General features: G+C 42.3%; 1 protein-coding gene across 1 annotated transcript in view; it reads right to left on the bottom strand.

Moving 5' to 3' along the window:
* The window catches only part of LOC134801305 (huntingtin-like), a 53,872-nt gene that overhangs the window by 12,457 nt on the left and 20,562 nt on the right, over window positions 1–20,853 (bottom strand). Inside the window, exons 22-35 of the mRNA XM_063773843.1 lie at window positions 20,442–20,541; window positions 20,271–20,365; window positions 19,701–19,943; window positions 19,110–19,497; window positions 17,901–18,087; window positions 11,594–11,732; window positions 10,411–10,527; window positions 9,967–10,032; window positions 6,441–6,559; window positions 5,265–5,396; window positions 4,545–4,697; window positions 1,975–3,007; window positions 1,414–1,607; window positions 97–243 (exon numbers count right to left, since the gene is read on the bottom strand). Of these exons, the coding sequence (XP_063629913.1) occupies window positions 97–243; window positions 1,414–1,607; window positions 1,975–3,007; window positions 4,545–4,697; window positions 5,265–5,396; window positions 6,441–6,559; window positions 9,967–10,032; window positions 10,411–10,527; window positions 11,594–11,732; window positions 17,901–18,087; window positions 19,110–19,497; window positions 19,701–19,943; window positions 20,271–20,365; window positions 20,442–20,541 (3,113 nt within the window). The remainder of the gene's footprint in view (window positions 1–96; window positions 244–1,413; window positions 1,608–1,974; window positions 3,008–4,544; window positions 4,698–5,264; window positions 5,397–6,440; window positions 6,560–9,966; window positions 10,033–10,410; window positions 10,528–11,593; window positions 11,733–17,900; window positions 18,088–19,109; window positions 19,498–19,700; window positions 19,944–20,270; window positions 20,366–20,441; window positions 20,542–20,853) is intronic.

The raw sequence follows: 20,853 nt of genomic DNA, 5'->3' as shown, positions 1-20,853 counted from the left end.
AGCTTTATTTGACGTTCATAAGCGCATTGTAATATGCCTACTTGAATAAACTATTTTTTATCTTTTATCTTATCTTATCTTTATTTTAAAACTGACCTGAACAAAAAGGCTTCTAAAACGTCCATATCCTGGAAGGCCTGGAGCGGCAGATCGATCTTCTGGAGCTGGTCCTTCTTGGAGACCACTTCTACGGAAGACCAGGCTATGGGTGGTATGAGCGCCATGTTGCTTACTATGTCCAGTCTGAAAAGATGACGATTTAGGAATATGCTTTGTTTGTTTCGTTATACAAAATAAAATACAATATGTAAACTAACGAAAAACATTTACTCAAACCCGTTAATGTGTAGGTCACACTGAGCAACTTTTACTATGGCACCGACCCCGAAATCGCGAAAAACAATTTGGTTGTTTCATACATTTTGCATTGAAATTTTCTATGGGAGTCAATTTTTTTTTCGCAATTTCGGGGTTGGTGCCATAGTAAAAGTTGGTCAGTGTGACCGATTCATTAAAGAGCTTGAGTAAATGTTTTTCGTTAATTTACATACTGTATACAATGTGTCTCTGCCCTCTGGACATAGATGAATAGGGCGTGTCTACTGCGGTGTTTCTAACCTATGTACAAAGTCTCATTCCAAACGCCACAGTATTATCAGAGAAATTACTGATTTACGATTTAATACTTCGGAACAGCCTCTATGTAGAGTTACACGGTAATTAAAGAGTATGTCATGTGAATAAGTGTCACTTTAATTTTATCGTCGTTGTGAATGACTGATACAGTATGCTCCTATTTATTGATGATTTATTTGAATGAATTTAACTTATAAAATATATATTTTTATGTTCATCTAATAATTTACCATATTACAACATTCCTGAGAAGGAACTCTACTCGGGATCTCGATCAATGTCCAGAGAATAGAGACACGTTTCACATGTATAAGTTTCACTTTCAAGATTTATTACTTTGTATCTGTAAAACACCGTGCCGTAACCGTTTTATAACTATGAGCCCATCCTCAAACTCCCTACGATAACATCTCAAGTAATTTCATACCACATTTTATTTGTGTGCGTTGCGTTTGTTTAGGTCCTAGACATTAGCGTAATAGTACGAAAATGGGGTTGGTAACTGTCAAAGGTTTGCATAAATGGCGCCATCATAGCTTGCCCGTTTTTCTATGAGATTTGGCTTAAAGGATTGATATCCAGGGCAAAAAATTCCATTGAAAAACAAAAAAATTACACATATGATTGACAGGGCAAGCTACACTGGCGCCATCTGCTAAATACTTCGACAGGCCAACCCCATTAAAATTTAAAACCTTACAGGGCAAATATTTGTATCAATTAAATAAATATTCTAAGGGCTGATTAATGCCAGAAAATCGAATGAAATAAACTTACCTCGCCAGGCTGACAAGTAGTTTCTCAATAGGTCTCCTATAGCATTTGCCGAGCACTTCGCTCGCACCGTCGGTACACAAGTTCGATTCCCAGTACTCTATGAGGGTGACCAGTTTGTCTCCTATGATGATTATGTCTGGTTTAGGGTCTTCGTCTGTCGTCATGTATTTATTTAGTGTTATTGGTTTGGTGTCCTGTAAAAATATATAGTTGTACAGATGTAGTGCATAATTGTTTTCCATCGTATTTTATCGGAAACGTTCGTATTTGTCATGCTACTTCAATCAACCTCAGTACTTTTTGTACCAAGACTGACTGAAATAGCAAGACACGTTCGTACGTTTTCGTGAAAATACGAAGGAAAATAATTATGCACTACATCGTCTACATCTGTAGAGATGTAAAGTCGAAAAAATAATGTCCCATAATTTGTCAGCTAAAATAGATGGCGCTGTTTGTGGTTACCGAATTGTCTAACATTTTTAGACATCCAGATTCGAGTTATCGCACAATGTACAGAGCCGTACAGCGCCATCTACATTAGCGCTATTTAAAACATACCTTGACTAGATACTTCACAATCGCGTACAAACAGCTGATCGCAGACTGCGTCCGATTGACATTGCTGTCAAAATTTAACCCGCTCCATATCTCCTTACAGCCCAATGCCTCCGCCACATTGTCAATTGTCAAAACTATGACATTGTCAACTACAACGTCATCTGTCACAGTGACATTAGCTCTGAATGATACATCAGTATGCACCGGACTCTCTACAAGTTTTTTATTCTTTATCAAAAACGTCAAATACTGTAAAGATATCACAGAAAAAATCGCTATGTTCTTCGCTAAAGATCCTGGTAGTACCCTCTCTATACATTTCTCTAATAAGTCGCAGTCAGTATCGTCTATAAGAGTCAAAGTCCTTTGCATGGATTCTAGGAATCCTTTTAAAATCGTTTGGACTGTAATGAATTCTTGATAGAATAATTTGTCTTGGAACACTTGATGGCATCTTCTTGTATATTTATCTATTGTTTGTTCTACAGTTAGGTTAAAGTTTTCAGATTGGCTTAAAGGCCGGTTTTGCTTAGGAAATAGCCTTATTATTTCAGATAGACTTTTGTCAAAGGTGGTTATAGCGACTTCATATAAATCAGACATCTGTGGAGGAATCAATTCTGTGTCTTCATCGGTCAATTCTAAATTTCCGAATTTCTCCTTTTCATTAACCGGTATAAAAAATTGTGATTTTGACTCTTTGTCACTCTTTTTGAAAACTTGTAAGCTGTTGACTACATTCAATTTATTACTATCCATGGATGATATCATTTCTTCATGTAATTTTATCATCTCTCTCTGTTCTCTGATGTTGTCTCGCTCTAACTCTTTGCGTTCGCAGGCAGACGCCACGTCCAAAAACTCTTTCAGATAATTATCACAGATCAGTTTGAAGAAGGTGCTAAGCAGTTTCCTGTCAAATTCTGGGCACGCGATGACAGTTGACAGCTCGTCTTTTGACAGATTTAGTAGTAGCGAAGCGAGCTCCTTTTGCTTGGATATCTTCGGTAAAGCGCAGTTGGTTTGACAGCATCTGAAATCGAAAAAGAGTGTTGAAGACGGCCTTAGAAAACGGAGCTCCTGATGGGAAGAGGTAGAGGTTTACCCCGGCGTATCCTCGTAAAGGCCCACCGTACAAAGTTATTTTTAATTTGAACCTTGTTGTATAGTAGATATTAGGGCGACTTTCGTTTGTTTTAGAAAAACAGTGAAACGAACGAAATGCTACTTTATTCAGTTTTTAGGGTTCCGTACCCAAAAGGTAAAAACGGGACCCTATTACTAAGACTCAGCTGCCCGTCTGTCTATCACCAGGCTGTAAGTAACTCATAAACCGTGATAGCTAGACAGTTGAAAATTTCACAGATTATGTATTTCTGTTGCCGCTATTACAACAAACACTAAAAACAAAATAAAATAAATACATATTTAAGTGGGACTCCCATACAACGAATGTGATTTTTTTGCCGTTTTACGCAGGTGGTACGGAACCCTTCGTGCGCGAGTCCGACTCGTACTTGGCCGGTTTTTGAAAGGTTCGAATTAGATTGAAACAGACTGTACATTGTAATGCAGGGCCTTACGAGGTTATATAAATTTGTAATAGCCGGTCCGTGTTTGACACGTGTTTGGTCGTTCTTTAATACATTTTGCTACTTAAAACCCATTATAGCGCCCATATACACTTGTTGGCAACCGTCTCGGAAGGTTAGAATAGAATAGAATAGAATAGATTTATTCGTAAGCACAAACAATCGGAACAGTACATAGTATAAAAGAAAACACAAAATAAGATTAAAGTGCCACGAAATGGCCCCATCTCAGCATGTTGCTGGTGGCTTCCAGCGCTGATCTTCCGATGAGACCATCAAGTGAGAAGAATCACGGAAGGTAACAGACAAGAAGAAAAAAGACAGAAATAACATACAGTAAACAGTTAGTTAAATAAGAAAAAAGTTACACAGCAAGAAGATACAACATAACGACTATTTACAATTAAGATTAATTAATACAAAAACAAGGTTAAATGCGGAAGTATGCTGTAAGCATCAAATACAGTTGCAAGAATGTGATTTCATGCTTATATGTATATAACCCAACTGTTTAATATTACCTATAACGTCTACAAAATATGTACAATCGTCTATCACCACAGCCATTCAGAAACCGCCTTCAAAAACCGGTCAAGTGCGAGTCGGACTCGCGTTCCAAGGGTTCCGTACATTACTCAATTTTTAACAATGTATTTTTTATGTGGAACGTGAATGAAATGTCTTTTAAAAATCCATAGGGGTCGGAACAAAAACTAAGTAACCGACTCACGCTTGACTGCACATTTCTAATAGGTTTTCCTGTCATCTATAGGTAAAGAAATATTTCGTGTATTTTTATTTTATTTTAGACCCAGTAGTTTCGGAGATAAAGGGGGGGAATGGTCGGACAGACAGACAGACAAACAGACGACGAGTGGTCCTATAAGGGTTCCGTTTCTTCCCTTTGTGGTGCGGAACCCTCAAAACTAACCCTGTCATATTGTAGGAAACAAGCAAGGTTATATGGATGGAACTGACCTGGCTTTAACCTGGTTGGCGAGCCAGTGGTCGTCCACGTTCGTGGTGACGACGTACTGCGGGTTGATGGCTCGGTCTTGGGACAGGTCCAGTGGGGACAAGTCGAACACCGTTGACGCCAGAGAATTTAGTTCCATTACTAACGAAGAGTATCTGTAAAAGACCTGAATATTAAAAAACACACACACCTTCTAAATGCACCTATTCGTATTTTCCAGTCCTTATGTTTTGGTACATTCAAGCGGCCGCGGCGCCGCTAGCGGCCGCTATAAAGCTTAAAAGTCACACTCGTGAAATGTTCAAATACATGATGGCTTCTCTTTTCCATACTTCGGTTGTCATTAACCGTAAGTGTCATTCCAGAGCTGTAGACTGTCTTGTGGTCACAACTTTTAATATTACATAAATAATCCTGTCAAAGTGTCTGAACCAAAATTATTTGAAAATCCTCAGAATTTCCGATTTTTTTATAACAGGACAACTAAAATATTTAGATCACAACTCACTTATATTTTTAGTCGCTTTGGCAACATGTTTCGAGCCCATCGGGGGTCCTTCCTCAGGCGCTAGTGCTCGCGGCGGCTGCACGCGCACTGCCGCCCGCTTCCCCGCTCGTTGCGCCGACAGGGCGGGGGCCGGGCAGTCCGCGGCCGGAGTAGTCAGGTGAATATGTCTCACGACAGTTTAATTTCGAACAGGACAACTATATTGTAAACTTACCGAACATGGACTTTCTCCCTCTGCAGCATCTCCAAAGCCACTTGAACGTCCTCTTTAGTCAGCTGCACGTTTATATCTTCCACGGACATGTCTTTCAGAAGTCTGCATCTCTCTATTGCCAGGTTTGCGAACCTAAAATATATTGTGTCATAAGTCATAAGCAGACCTACTCGTAGGATTCCAGTTCCTATATCGATAAATTAAACCAAAAAGAATAGATAGTATAGAGGGGTCCTGTCATTGTAAATTTTGTAGTCAGTGTAAATTTACTGCCATCTATCGACACACGACTAAAACTCAAAATGAAAACGTATAAAGTTATCAAAAAATGTATATATATGGATATTGATTTTATTATTTTTATATCATTTTGATCCATGCTCATTCACTGATATCTATGTGTTAAAATTGTTAAATATGACACGGTGTCGTCACGCCATCTAGCCGAGGATAGGCTAAAGGTGTGTGCGCCATCTATCCGAGAATGACTTTTACTTGAATTCCGAGGCACGTTTTTTCCTTAGACTTTATTCGTCTTATACGAAGTTACGTATGTCTTTGATTAAACTAACGATACTCTCCCTAATACTAGTAATCGCTACAAATTTCGTTCGAAAGGAGCCTACCTGCGCACATCCTACTAATATTATATTTGCGAAAGTAACTCTGTCCGTCTGTAACCTCTTCATCATCATCATTTATTCATTCATTTACAATATACATTGTGTTTGCTTCACGCTTAAACCGCTGAACGAAATTTGGTAAGGAGATAGTTTGAGATCGGTTAGTTCCCGATTCGCCGGATTCTCTTATACTCGGATCCATCATCATCATCATATCAGCGAGAGGACGTCCACTGCTGGACATAAGCCACCAAAGAGTGCCACAATGACCGGTCTTGCGCCACCCGCATCCAGCGGACTCCCGCGACCTTTACCAGGTCGTCAGTCCACCTTGTGGGGGGTCTACCCACGCTGCGCCTCGGAAGGCGTAGCGTACCGGAGTACGTGGTCGCCACTCGAGAACCTTTCCGCCCCAATAGGCATCGGTACTCGGATTGTGACTTCCTAAAGTAAATCCGGCGAAACAGGAATCCAGGAGGTACAAATCGGGAAATAACCTTCGGGGAATAACGAAGTCGCGGGCAGAAGTCAGTACCAAAATAAGGATACTCACCGAATAGCAACAGCGGGCTCCAATTTGCCGATAATACGACAGATGAGAAACACTAGAGCCCCGGACTGAGTTTCGTGGCATAGCGATAGCATTTTGTATATGTTTAGAGCGAATTCGTCCTGTAAGTAAATTTTACACGGTTAGATTTTTAAAAGAAGTCTTTTAAAGAGAGACTCTTTAAAAGACGAGAGAGAGATCTTTAGGTATTTAAATAAAAGTATACAAAATCTACCCTCAAATGGCTTAAGGCGCGGTGTGTAGTAAAATGTGCTTTTTTATCACCATATTTACAGACTTTTACAAGGATTTCATGGATTATTTTCTAGTATGTATAACTTCAGTCCTTGAACTACGTTATTGCTTGTCAGAAACACGACGGCTCCTTATTTTCTCGATAGAATCTCAAGTTGAAAACATGCCTAACTCTGTCTTTATTTCCTTATGTTAGAAGTACTACGACGAAAATGTATATGAAACTTACTTCAGTCGATAGCTTTTAAGTAAATCTTCATTATTGCTTGTGCTTTTATCGATACGTTAATTTTTTCATTCATCATTTTATGAATTCAACATTTTGCCTACTAAAATGCACCCTACGCGGCAATACCTTGCGATCGTTCCTCACGCCAGTACGCCCGTGACCACTGTCAGCGTCGGACCTATGCTGGTTTAGCGGACGTTTCATAAAATGGGTAATCACAGTATAATTATGCAAATATGTTATACACACAATGTTTTTTAACATACTTACAAAGAAAAGCAAAATAATTCTTAAATACGGTGACATTTCAGACATTCGTCCGTCATATTGTCATTTTATAACAAGTTGGGCAGCAAAGGCACACACCCATCTAACCAATCCGGAATTCAGTCACGATTGATAAATTGTGTAAACATATTTTAAAAGGCTATTAAATTCAAATATGTGGGAGTGTTTAGTGTATGGTGGTAACCATTTCAACACTTTTAGTTTCCGAGATCTGCGTCCTACATGCGTTTTTGTGGAAGTGGTCGAAAAATGGCTATAATGGTTTTGTGTTTAATTTGATTAGGTATTTACATTCTAAGGAAAATAAGTGTAAGTACAATTGATCACTCTAAACTTTTATCGTAATAAAAAAAATGCGAGAGTGTCATGGGACAATCGGTTGAAACGAAGTTAAGAAAGAGTCGTGACGGAAACTCGTGACGGAAAACTCTTATACTTTTTTTCGCCTAGCCTCCATCCGCCAAGTCCGTACCGTGCGATATAGAACTTTGTTCCAAAAAATGTTTTATAGCCATTTTTTATAAAGTTGTTTTTATACCACATTGGTGGCAAGCAATCATCATACGACCCGCATTTACCCTAGCCTATGGACGCCTGCAACTACAGGGATGAGACACATCATGCCAAATGTTGATTGATTTTGTGATATAGTCCTAATATATAAAATAAAGCTGATAAAGGAATACAAGACAAGTAACATTTCCGTTTTGTTGAAAATATAATTTACATGTATCTCAAGAAAATTTTAAAAATTAGCGGAAATACTTCGTGTAGTTTTGAAAATTGGTATAATTATACCGTGTGATGTCCAGATAGACATACTAAAAGTCCTCGAGGGTAGGGGGTCTTGGAGGGTGTAGCGGGGGTTGAAGATACCTTTTTTTTTTTAATTTTGCTCATATCTCGAATATCTGTACGAATAGCATTATAATTACTTCGGACAAAAGTAAAATATAAACTTTTCTACAAATGTAGTTATTTTTATTTTTACGTTACATCAATACTTTAGGAGCTACAGGTTGTTAAAGTTAACAAAGAGATAAAAAAGACGAATTAAGAAAACGTCGTTTTTTCGTAATTGTTCATCATAAATCATTTTTTGTGTTTAGAATAAGCAAGCTTAGCGACCTGCTGATGAAACAAAAAAAACGGTCAAGAGCATGTCGGGCCATAATCAGTATGGGTTCCGAAGTTACCCGTACGTCAAAATAGTCTGATTGAGTGATTGCAAAAACTCAAAAACGGCTGGAGCGTTCAGGTTTGCTACATTTTTCCTTGAAAGTATACTAAGCACTTTCACGATTTTTTCATATTTTTTGGACACATGGTTCAAAAGTTGGGGGAACTAGGGGGGAAAACACCACTTTTTTTCTTTCATATCGATTATTTCACTAGCGTGCGTAAAGCACCATACCCAAAGGTATCATACTACATTCATTGAATGCTGGCTATAATCTGTTTTTCAAAAAACACAATTTGACCGAATCATTAGCTTTGCTAGTACCTCCTTCCTTATTTTCACTACCTACTTTCCCGAAATTGACTGCTAGAGTTAGACCAAGTCTGCAACGATTTTGATAGCATAGGCAGTGCATGTGTTATTCATAATTTCATAGAAGTTTGACGTTTAAAATAACACTTGCACTGCGTGTGCAATCAAAATCGTTGCAGACTTTTCTTGGTCTAACTCTATTACATTTTTAAGGTCTATTAGTAAGTATGTACTAGTTTTTGTCTCATAATAATTTGGCATCATTTGATTAGATTCTCAGTTTGTCGCGGTATACACTCATATTGTTTATAATTAATAATTATTTACACTCACCGTCTTACCTACCATTTTTAATTTCATTCAGTACTCATCAAAATACGAATTTGGTAAGAAATCTTATTCAATATTAAATGCCGGAAAAAATCCCGAAACTGACAATTCAGAATACCGATGTCGTCAGAATAAGGACGTAGAAGTGCTGCGCGGGAATGGTGCGGTGCGGTGCGCCGCGCGGGGCGCCCGCCTGCCCGTTCTACCACTCGTCTGCTTCACCCCCTTGAAAACGTAAAACTCGAGTATACGAGCGCCTTAAGCCAGTTGAGGGTAGATGAAAACATTACATGACCAAATAATGTAGGTTAAAGTCAGATCGTTCAGTGACAGATCCAGGCGGTTCTTGTATTTGGTTGGTTATCCAGTAAATTTTATAACTACCCGAAAATGTAACAATTGTTTGTTTACTTTTATTTAAATACCTAAAGATACAGACTATAAGAAGAGAGATATGAAATAGCTACTTAATTACATTGTGGTCATTGTGTATTAAGGGCGGTAAGCAAGAATTCACGCATGAGTGTGAATTGAAGCCCGAAGCCGAAGGCGAGGGCTTAATTGACACGAATTCGTAATTCCTGTACCGCCCGTGACGTGACACTTGTGAGGAAAAAAAGGGAAAAATAAAACTTTTTTTTTTATGGACCGCATCGCATTTAGGATTTATGGACCGCATCGCCTACGTGTAACACCTTTTACGAGCAAAAAGTCATCATCATCATCTTTGCCTTTATCCCATATCTTAGGGTTTGGGGTCGGCTCTCCGTATCATTTTGCGCCATTCTTCTCTATTTTGCGTCATGTCAGGGCTTGCGCCTATCGTCCTCAAATCATTCAACACTGTGCTCATCCAAGTCGTAGGGGGGCGGTATCTGCCCCTTCTACTTTACGAGCAAAAAGTGTAATGAAGAAACATATAATGTCTGACTTACCTTTAAACAGCCCTGACATCGCGCCGCCACACATTGCAAGAGCAAGCTAGAAGCACCAGCGTTCTCCTGAAACATCATCGTTTTGGTTACAGTAAAAAACCGGCCAAGTGCGAGTCGGACTCGCGCACGAAGGGTTCCGTGCCATTACGCAAAAAACGGCAAAATAATCACGTATGTTGTATGGGAGCCCCACTTAAATATTTATTATATTCTGCTTTTAGTATTTGTTATAGCGGCAACAGAAAAACATAATCTGTAGATTTTTTAGTGTCAAAGATGACTGGCCAGACTATAGATCGACTTTTTAAAACCATATTTGTATATTTACATTAGTTAAGTTCTATTTAATTGTATTATGATTGTTATGATTTTGGATATTTTTAAATGAAATATTCTAAATATTATTCTTATAGATGTTTTTTTCATGTATTTTTGTATAGCTACCTGTACTTTCAACACTAAGCTTTGCACCACGCGTTCAGCGTACTGTGTGGCTAGGATCTGCACTCGGTTCACAAGTAGCCATGTCAGGTGAACCGCTTCCGAGAGACCGTTCTCTACCTGAAAATATAATGACAATAGCACAGTGTAAAAAGTAACAGTGAACCGACGCCTTTGATGTTTGCGTAAATGCGGACACCGCACAAGGACGCAGTAGGGTTGTCACAGACTTTTACACACCAACACAAACATTTCAAATATTCCAAATAAGACACGCTGGCCCTGTATGTAGTACCGAGCTACTGACAATGGCGATGTATGCAGCTCGGGTGCGAGAGAACCGCCCCTCGCACCCCGCACGATTGCCCTGCGACGACGGCTTCGTCGAACGACTGTATTGTTTTGTATACTGTGACAATAGGGTACCTGCTAGTCAAATCAGTTTCTTTTTTCGAACTGTCAAAACGATTAGCCACTAGGGAATTTATATGAAAACAGAACACGTGACGTCACTAATACAAATATTCGTACAATATAGTACAACTGTTGAACATTTTTGAAAATGTTATTTTCTAAATAAGGCCTACAAACCAAACTGATTTACTCTCGTATATCATCGTATATTTTAGGTGTTTGCTGTTTGCTGCTGTCTTAGAAAAAAAAGATTGTAGTCAACGGCACAAAGTTAGGTCTTAAAATTCTCGGGCCTGTCTTTACACTTTACGTTACTTAGGCCCTTGAATTTTAAGAACTCTTATTATGTACCTGTTGCATAAAATACTCTATAGTATTTAACGCTACTATTTTGTGACTGGTAACTTACAAAGTATTCGCAGTACGCCAGAACGCAAACTGTTTGAAGCGCGTTCGCCGGCGATGGCCAAGTATATGGAAGGTTACATGGTATAATAATATACTCCGCCTGGTACTCCATTCCCGTCTTTTCTAGGTCACCTAACTGACACGGGCTTACGTCATCATGCGACAGCGCTATATGATAATATGCGATAGCGCTATATATAGCGCGGCCATGTTGTTGTGACGTAGCCCCGTGTCACTCTGGGAATGGAAGACCATGTTTTATTAGACTATGGAAGGTTACTTAGACTTAGAATTTTAGAACCCTTATTATGTACCTGTTGCATAAAACACTATAGGCCCTACTAGTTTGCGACTGGTAACTTACAAAGTATTCGCAGTACGCTAGAACGCAAGCGGTTTGAAGCGCGTTCGCTGGCGATGGCCGGGTATCGCCACCTCCCAATGGAAGATCGCGGGCGAACCCGATCAATTTCTGCCAGTATTTGTGAGATAGGAAGTTTAGCCTGCAACAAACGAATGAAAATTATGAATAACACTAGCGACCCGCCCCGGCTTCGCACGGGTTACACAAAACCTTAAATTACACACCTTCCTCAAGAATCACTCTATTGATTGGCTACAAGTACATGCGGCCCACACCAATTTTGGTGTCTAGCCTTAATAGTTGCCGCGGACCGCTATGGAACGGACGCCTGCTCGCGCTTGCGCCACCTTGCGGTCATATATGTCGTAATAGACGCGTTTTGTAAGAGAGTGAACCTTCTGTACCTAGTACGATTATTTATTCTGTGACCCTACAAGCTTACAAGGATTCATTCTTGGGAACATTGTAACCCTGAAACACCCTTAAATTTAAAGCACATTTGGACAAAGCGCTCATACCTACATTTCTAAGAAAATTATATTTTGTAGACCTGTTATTGTGCAACATGATTGTGACCCACATGGGTCAAAATAATCCATGTCAGTGTATCTCACCTTCCTGGCGTTGTCCCGGCTTTTTGTCACGGCTCATGGGAACCTGGGGTCCGCTTGGCAACTAATCCCAAGAATCGACGTAGGTAGGGTTTTTACGAAAGCGACTGCCATCTGACCTTACAACCCAGAGGGTAAACTAGGCCTTATTGGGATTAGTCCGGTTTCCTCACGATGTTTCCCTTCACCGAAAATCAACTGGTAAATATAAAATGATATTTCGTACATAAGTTCCGGAAAACTCAGTGGTACGAGCTCGGGTTTGAACCCGCGACCTCCGGATTGAAAGTCGCGCGCTCTTACCGCTAGGCCACCAGCGCTTCAATCCATGTTAGCGTATACTGCTCTGCTAAGCCAAATAGCTAGCGCTATTTGAAAAGAAAATTCATTGTTAACTTATACTTTAGTTTCCATAACTGAGAATTACATTTTCAAAATCATTTGTTTTTGAGATAGCGCTATTCGGCCAGGAGGGCACTATCCAAAATATATACTAAAATGTCTTCTCACGTTACCTTATCATCAGATGCGACCAATGTACAGTCAGCAGCGGCGTCCTGTGCGCGGCGCGCAGGCATTTCAGGTTGAGCAGGTCCAGCGGTATATTCTCATCGGGACTGTACATGCCCGTGTTGAGGCCGCTCTGCTCGTTGTGCAGGATGCTTTGCATCACTTGCACCATTCCACTAACGGTTTCACCTCTTAACCCTGGGTTAGTGGCATCGCATGGTGCAAATGGCCCTAAGACAACTTTATTTTGTAGACAAGCAACTGTATTTTGTTGAATTCATCCAAAATTTACGTTACCTTATCAACAAGTGCGACCAATGTACAGTCAGCAGCGGCGTCCTGTGCGCGGCGCGCAGGCATATCAGGTTGAGCAGGTCCAGCGGTATATTCTCGTCGGGACTGTACAAGCCCGTGTTGAGGCCGCTCTGCTCGTTGTGCAGGATGCTTTGCATCACTTGCACCATCCCACTAACGGTTTCACCGCTTAACCCTGGGTTAGTGGGATGGTGCAAATGGCCCTAAGACAACTTTATTTTGTAGACAAGTAACTGTATTTTGTTGAATTCATCCAAAATTTACGTTACCTTATCAACAAGTGCGACCAATGTACAGTCAGCAGCGGCGTCCTGTGCGCGGCGCGCAGGCATATCAGGTTGAGCAGGTCCAGCGGTATATTCTCGTCGGGACTGTACAAGCCCGTGTTGAGGCCGCTCTGCTCGTTGTGCAGGATGCTTTGCATCACTTGCACCATCCCACTAACGGTTTCACCGCTTAACCCTGGGTTAGTGGGATGGTGCAAATGGCCCTAAGACAACTTTATTTTGTAGACAAGTAACTGTATTTTGTTGAATTCATCCAAAATTTACGTTACCTTATCAACAAGTGCGACCAATGTACAGTCAGCAGCGGCGTCCTGTGCGCGGCGCGCAGGCATATCAGGTTGAGCAGGTCCAGCGGTATATTCTCGTCGGGACTGTACAAGCCCGTGTTAAGGCCGCTCTGCTCGTTGTGCAGGATGCTTTGCATCACTTGCACCATCCCACTAACGGTTTCACCGCTTAACCCTGGGTTAGTGGGATGGTGCAAATGGCCCTAAGACAACTTTATTTTGTAGACAAGTAACTGTATTTTGTTGAATTCATCCAAAATTTACGTTACCTTATCAACAAGTGCGACCAATGTACAGTCAGCAGCGGCGTCCTGTGCGCGGCGCGCAGGCATATCAGGTTGAGCAGGTCCAGCGGTATATTCTCATCGGGACTGTACATGCCCGTGTTGAGGCCGCTCTGCTCGTTGTGCAGGATGCTTTGCATCACTTGCACCATCCCACTAACGGTTTCACCGCTTAACCCTGGGTTAGTGGGATGGTGCAAATGGCCCTAAGACAACTTTATTTTGTAGACAAGTAACTGTATTTTGTTGAATTCATCCAAAATTTACGTTACCTTATCAACAAGTGCGACCAATGTACAGTCAGCAGCGGCGTCCTGTGCGCGGCGCGCAGGCATTTCAGGTTGAGCAGGTCCAGCGGTATATTCTCATCGGGACTGTACATGCCCGTGTTGAGGCCGCTCTGCTCGTTGTGCAGGATGCTTTGCATCACTTGCACCATTCCACTAACGGTTTCACCTCTTAACCCTGGGTTAGTGGCATCGCATGGTGCAAATGGCCCTAAGACAACTTTATTTTGTAGACAAGCAACTGTATTTTGTTGAATTCATCCAAAATTTACGTTACCTTATCAACAAGTGCGACCAATGTACAGTCAGCAGCGGCGTCCTGTGCGCGGCGCGCAGGCATATCAGGTTGAGCAGGTCCAGCGGTATATTCTCGTCGGGACTGTACAAGCCCGTGTTGAGGCCGCTCTGCTCGTTGTGCAGGATGCTTTGCATCACTTGCACCATCCCACTAACGGTTTCACCGCTTAACCCTGGGTTAGTGGGATGGTGCAAATGGCCCTAAGACAACTTTATTTTGTAGACAAGTAACTGTATTTTGTTGAATTCATCCAAAATTTACGTTACCTTATCAACAAGTGCGACCAATGTACAGTCAGCAGCGGCGTCCTGTGCGCGGCGCGCAGGCATATCAGGTTGAGCAGGTCCAGCGGTATATTCTCGTCGGGACTGTACAAGCCCGTGTTGAGGCCGCTCTGCTCGTTGTGCAGGATGCTTTGCATCACTTGCACCATCCCACTAACGGTTTCACCGCTTAACCCTGGGTTAGTGGGATGGTGCAAATGGCCCTAAGACAACTTTATTTTGTAGACAAGTAACTGTATTTTGTTGAATTCATCCAAAATTTACGTTACCTTATCAACAAGTGCGACCAATGTACAGTCAGCAGCGGCGTCCTGTGCGCGGCGCGCAGGCATATCAGGTTGAGCAGGTCCAGCGGTATATTCTCGTCGGGACTGTACAAGCCCGTGTTAAGGCCGCTCTGCTCGTTGTGCAGGATGCTTTGCATCACTTGCACCATCCCACTAACGGTTTCACCGCTTAACCCTGGGTTAGTGGGATGGTGCAAATGGCCCTAAGACAACTTTATTTTGTAGACAAGTAACTGTATTTTGTTGAATTCATCCAAAATTTACGTTACCTTATCAACAAGTGCGACCAATGTACAGTCAGCAGCGGCGTCCTGTGCGCGGCGCGCAGGCATATCAGGTTGAGCAGGTCCAGCGGTATATTCTCGTCGGGACTGTACAAGCCCGTGTTGAGGCCGCTCTGCTCGTTGTGCAGGATGCTTTGCATCACTTGCACCATCCCACTAACGGTTTCACCGCTTAACCCTGGGTTAGTGGGATGGTGCAAATGGCCCTAAGACAACTTTATTTTGTAGACAAGTAACTGTATTTTGTTGAATTCATCCAAAATTTACGTTACCTTATCAACAAGTGCGACCAATGTACAGTCAGCAGCGGCGTCCTGTGCGCGGCGCGCAGGCATTTCAGGTTGAGCAGGTCCAGCGGTATATTCTCATCGGGACTGTACATGCCCGTGTTGAGGCCGCTCTGCTCGTTGTGCAGGATGCTTTGCATCACTTGCACCATTCCACTAACGGTTTCACCTCTTAACCCTGGGTTAGTGGCATCGCATGGTGCAAATGGCCCTAAGACAACTTTATTTTGTAGACAAGCAACTGTATTTTGTTGAATTCATCCAAAATTTACGTTACCTTATCAACAAGTGCGACCAATGTACAGTCAGCAGCGGCGTCCTGTGCGCGGCGCGCAGGCATATCAGGTTGAGCAGGTCCAGCGGTATATTCTCGTCGGGACTGTACAAGCCCGTGTTGAGGCCGCTCTGCTCGTTGTGCAGGATGCTTTGCATCACTTGCACCATCCCACTAACGGTTTCACCGCTTAACCCTGGGTTAGTGGGATGGTGCAAATGGCCCTAAGACAACTTTATTTTGTAGACAAGTAACTGTATTTTGTTGAATTCATCCAAAATTTACGTTACCTTATCAACAAGTGCGACCAATGTACAGTCAGCAGCGGCGTCCTGTGCGCGGCGCGCAGGCATATCAGGTTGAGCAGGTCCAGCGGTATATTCTCGTCGGGACTGTACAAGCCCGTGTTGAGGCCGCTCTGCTCGTTGTGCAGGATGCTTTGCATCACTTGCACCATCCCACTAACGGTTTCACCGCTTAACCCTGGGTTAGTGGGATGGTGCAAATGGCCCTAAGACAACTTTATTTTGTAGACAAGTAACTGTATTTTGTTGAATTCATCCAAAATTTACGTTACCTTATCAACAAGTGCGACCAATGTACAGTCAGCAGCGGCGTCCTGTGCGCGGCGCGCAGGCATATCAGGTTGAGCAGGTCCAGCGGTATATTCTCGTCGGGACTGTACAAGCCCGTGTTAAGGCCGCTCTGCTCGTTGTGCAGGATGCTTTGCATCACTTGCACCATCCCACTAACGGTTTCACCGCTTAACCCTGGGTTAGTGGGATGGTGCAAATGGCCCTAAGACAACTTTATTTTGTAGACAAGTAACTGTATTTTGTTGAATTCATCCAAAATTTACGTTACCTTATCAACAAGTGCGACCAATGTACAGTCAGCAGCGGCGTCCTGTGCGCGGCGCGCAGGCATATCAGGTTGAGCAGGTCCAGCGGTATATTCTCGTCGGGACTGTACAAGCCCGTGTTGAGGCCGCTCTGCTCGTTGTGCAGGATGCTTTGCATCACTTGCACCATCCCACTAACGGTTTCACCGCTTAACCCTGGGTTAGTGGGATGGTGCAAATGGCCCTAAGACAACTTTATTTTGTAGACAAGTAACTGTATTTTGTTGAATTCATCCAAAATTTACGTTACCTTATCAACAAGTGCGACCAATGTACAGTCAGCAGCGGCGTCCTGTGCGCGGCGCGCAGGCATATCAGGTTGAGCAGGTCCAGCGGTATATTCTCGTCGGGACTGTACAAGCCCGTGTTGAGGCCGCTCTGCTCGTTGTGCAGGATGCTTTGCATCACTTGCACCATCCCACTAACGGTTTCACCGCTTAACCCTGGGTTAGTGGGATGGTGCAAGTGGCCCTAAGACAACTTTATTTTGTAGACAAGTAACTGTATTTTGTTGAATTCATCCAAAATTTACGTTACCTTATCAACAAGTGCGACCAATGTACAGTCAGCAGCGGCGTCCTGTGCGCGGCGCGCAGGCATATCAGGTTGAGCAGGTCCAGCGGTATATTCTCGTCGGGACTGTACAAGCCCGTGTTGAGGCCGCTCTGCTCGTTGTGCAGGATGCTTTGCATCACTTGCACCATTCCACTAACGGTTTCACCGCTTAACCCTGGGTTAGTGGGATGGTGCAAGTGGCCCTAAGACAACATTATTTTGTAGACAAGCAACTCTATTTTGTTAATTTCATCCAAAATTTACGTTACCTTATCAACAGATGCGACCAATGTACAGTCAGCAGCGGCGTCCTGTGCGCGGCGCGCAGGCATATCAGATTGAGCAGGTCCAGCGGTATATTCTCGTCTGGACTGTACAGCCCGGTGTTGAGGCCGCTTTGCTGGTTGTGCAGGATGCTTTGCATCACTTGCACCATTCCACTAACGGTTTCACCGCTTAACCCCGGGTTAGTGGCATGGTGCAAGTGGCCCTAAGACAACTTTATTTTGTAGACAAGCAACTGTATTTTGTTGAATTCATCCAAAATTTACGTTACCTTATCAACAAGTGCGACCAGTGTACAGTCAGCAGCGGCGTCCTGTGCGCGGCGCGCAGGCATATCAGGTTGAGCAGGTCCAGCGGTATATTCTCGTCGGGACTGTACAGGCCGGTGTTGAGGCCGCTCTGCTCGTTGTGCAGGATGCTTTGCGCGGTCTTGGCTGTTAGGGGGAAGAGGCAGCCACCTGGAAAAGCAACAAATATATATTATCCTCCTAAGGCCCAAGGTCGTACCTATAGTACTTATTCAATTCGATGAAATTTAAATCATATTTAATTGGAACAGAGTCGCATTTGTTTAGTTTCGTCCAATTTTCAAACAAAACCAAAATCAACTCTATTCCCTGCACTAAAGATTCATATTTCAGTGGCAAATTCTGGATTTTACATTTGTAAGGCTGGGCCTTAGGAGGCTATAGTGTACAGTCACCTGCAATAATATGTTACTCTTCGAAGGCCGCAAAAATATGTGACTCGCTCTTATGGCTCTACAAATAAGATCGTGTCAGATATTTTTGCGGCCTTCGTTGTGTAACATATTATTGCAGGTGACTGTACCTACATTGACTTACCGTGCTCAAACAAAGACGCTAAGCACGAAGAATTTCGTACATTCACTCGCCTGTTCCTATCTCTATCGCACGCGCATAATATTGCTGTCCCGCTCGCACAGTGTCATTGACCGCCGACATCATGGGCGCGTTGGAGGGCCTGCCATCTTGTGGCCTGAATCGGTAACATAAATTGTATATTGACACTTAACGCCAAAACAAGTGCTGCCCTCTACAGTTCATGTGCGTTTTCATGTGCATAGCAGGTTCTGCCATCTTGAGGGCTACATTGGCAGCTTAAACTTGACATTTACACTTCGCGCTAATAAACAGGAGGCTCCTGTGCTGCCCCCTACAGTTAACACACGTTCCCTATAATCACGCGCGTGCGATAGAGATAGGAACAAGCGGGTCAATGTACGAATATATTCGTGCTTAGTATCCTTAATTTAACAGCAACGTAACTGCCCATCGGTGGACCTTATGTCTTTGGGATAAGGTTTAGAACTTGTCAGTAACAGTAGCAGTTAGGGTGCATACACTGAAAATTTAGTCTTACGTTACAAAATGGTTTATTTTCAATGAAAATGTGACTAAGTGGAGTTTAAAATGTTATAGCAAGTACAAATACACGATTTATAATATAAAATACTTACTTGTTAAATGCAGCATATGCTTTACTTGCACAATAATATTCACGCACACCGCATACAGCAAGCCATTCTGACCCTCTTCATCGCCAAACTCAATCGCATCATGGCAATTATCCACCTCAGTTATAGCAAACGTCAAAGTTTTGAACAAGAACCTGACTAGAATGACATCTGGTGACAAATTGGCGCAGTTCTCGTTGACATTTTGGACGTTTAGCGGGTCCACGTCAGGTTTGACGTTGAAAAATATAGATTGAGGTGAAATATGGGACGATTTGAGGTAGTTTATTGATAGTAGTATTTCGCTCTCTGGTATTAGAACGAGTATTTTTCGCAGGATGACCATTGTTATGGCGAGGTAGCGGATTTTCAGTTTGCGGGGCGACGATGTCTGAAATAGAAAAACATATTTGTTTATTATACAAAATACAAAAAAGTTTATTTACAAATTTAGATAATATACAAAAATAACTATATCCGTCAGAGACCAAACTAGGCTGAGCCTGTATCTTGGCCATGTATGTGTACTCCCGGTTAATACGCTTGTCCTCTTAAGCATCTTAAGTTGTACCCTACAAACCAATTGGTAAATACCTGTTCAGGCGCCTTGAACAATATCTTGAGCAGCATCTCGACCCTGCCCTGCTCCAGCAGCACGTCTTTATACACGGACTCTATCAGCCTCTCCAGCGCCGCGATGGCATGCCGGCTGTCCAGCTCGATGGACGCGCTGGCCAGCAAGTTTAGAAGGGTGTTACAGGCGAGTTCTGACCAGAGGTAGTAGCTTTCTGGGTGGTCTTGGGAGAGACAGAGGACGCAGGATACTAGTTCTAGGACCTGGAAAAGAAGATATTCAATTATTTTATGAGTTATCCTAAAAACAGAGAGAATATATAACATTGAAAACTTTCGCGTTTTGAACACATATTTAAATATAATTGTATCAGTTCTATCGCGAATATTAGGCAAAGCTCTGCGTAGGTGGCACAACTAGCACATACAGTAAACAAACATCAATGACACATCATGCGTCACTACGTCAATCACATGGCCTACCGTGAAACACGACAATCTAAAGTTCGGTTTCTGCCTCTCTATCACTCTTGCATATTCGAGCGAATATTGCAAATTTAAACTATAGATTGTATTCATAGCCCCATATACCTTTTGTCGGTCCATAGTTTTTTGCAACATTGAAAACAGGACTTCCCTTGTAGCCTGCGCTTCTTGTTGTTGCTGCCTTCCCAATACACTACCACCTGCAAGAAAAAAACAGTTTTTACGAAAATATATCATACTAGCCTCCCGCGACTACGTTTAAGAGACATGTCTTACCACCCATGTTGCTGAAAATTTTGACGATAACTGGCTCCAAACCGGCTATACACTCCAAGTGATTGCCAGATGCCATTAGACCGTCGCATAGTTGTATTAGCTAAAAAGAATAGGCATATTAAATGAGAATTAAACTAAAAGAAAAATAGTGAATAGAATCAGGCGTTACTTTGCGGAAATCCATATTAATTAAAACCAAAATATTACTTTGCTAATCCGCGGAAAGATAACGTGCTAGTCAATCAGTGCTAACCAACGTATACTTACTTGCGTATTTTTTACATGCAATTAATGTTGCCACCCTCCCACCGCAATAATATATACGCAAATAGATATAACAAACCACCACCAAAAGAATAATACTCGACACGTGTTTCGCCTCTCTACGAGGCATCCTCAGGAGTTGTTGACG

This window comes from Cydia splendana, chromosome 21 (assembly GCF_910591565.1).
Source record: "Cydia splendana chromosome 21, ilCydSple1.2, whole genome shotgun sequence".
Classification (NCBI taxonomy): Eukaryota; Metazoa; Arthropoda; class Insecta; order Lepidoptera; family Tortricidae; genus Cydia; species Cydia splendana.
The sequence above is the reverse complement of the archived record's forward strand: the minus strand, read 5'-3'. Positions and strand labels throughout refer to the sequence as shown.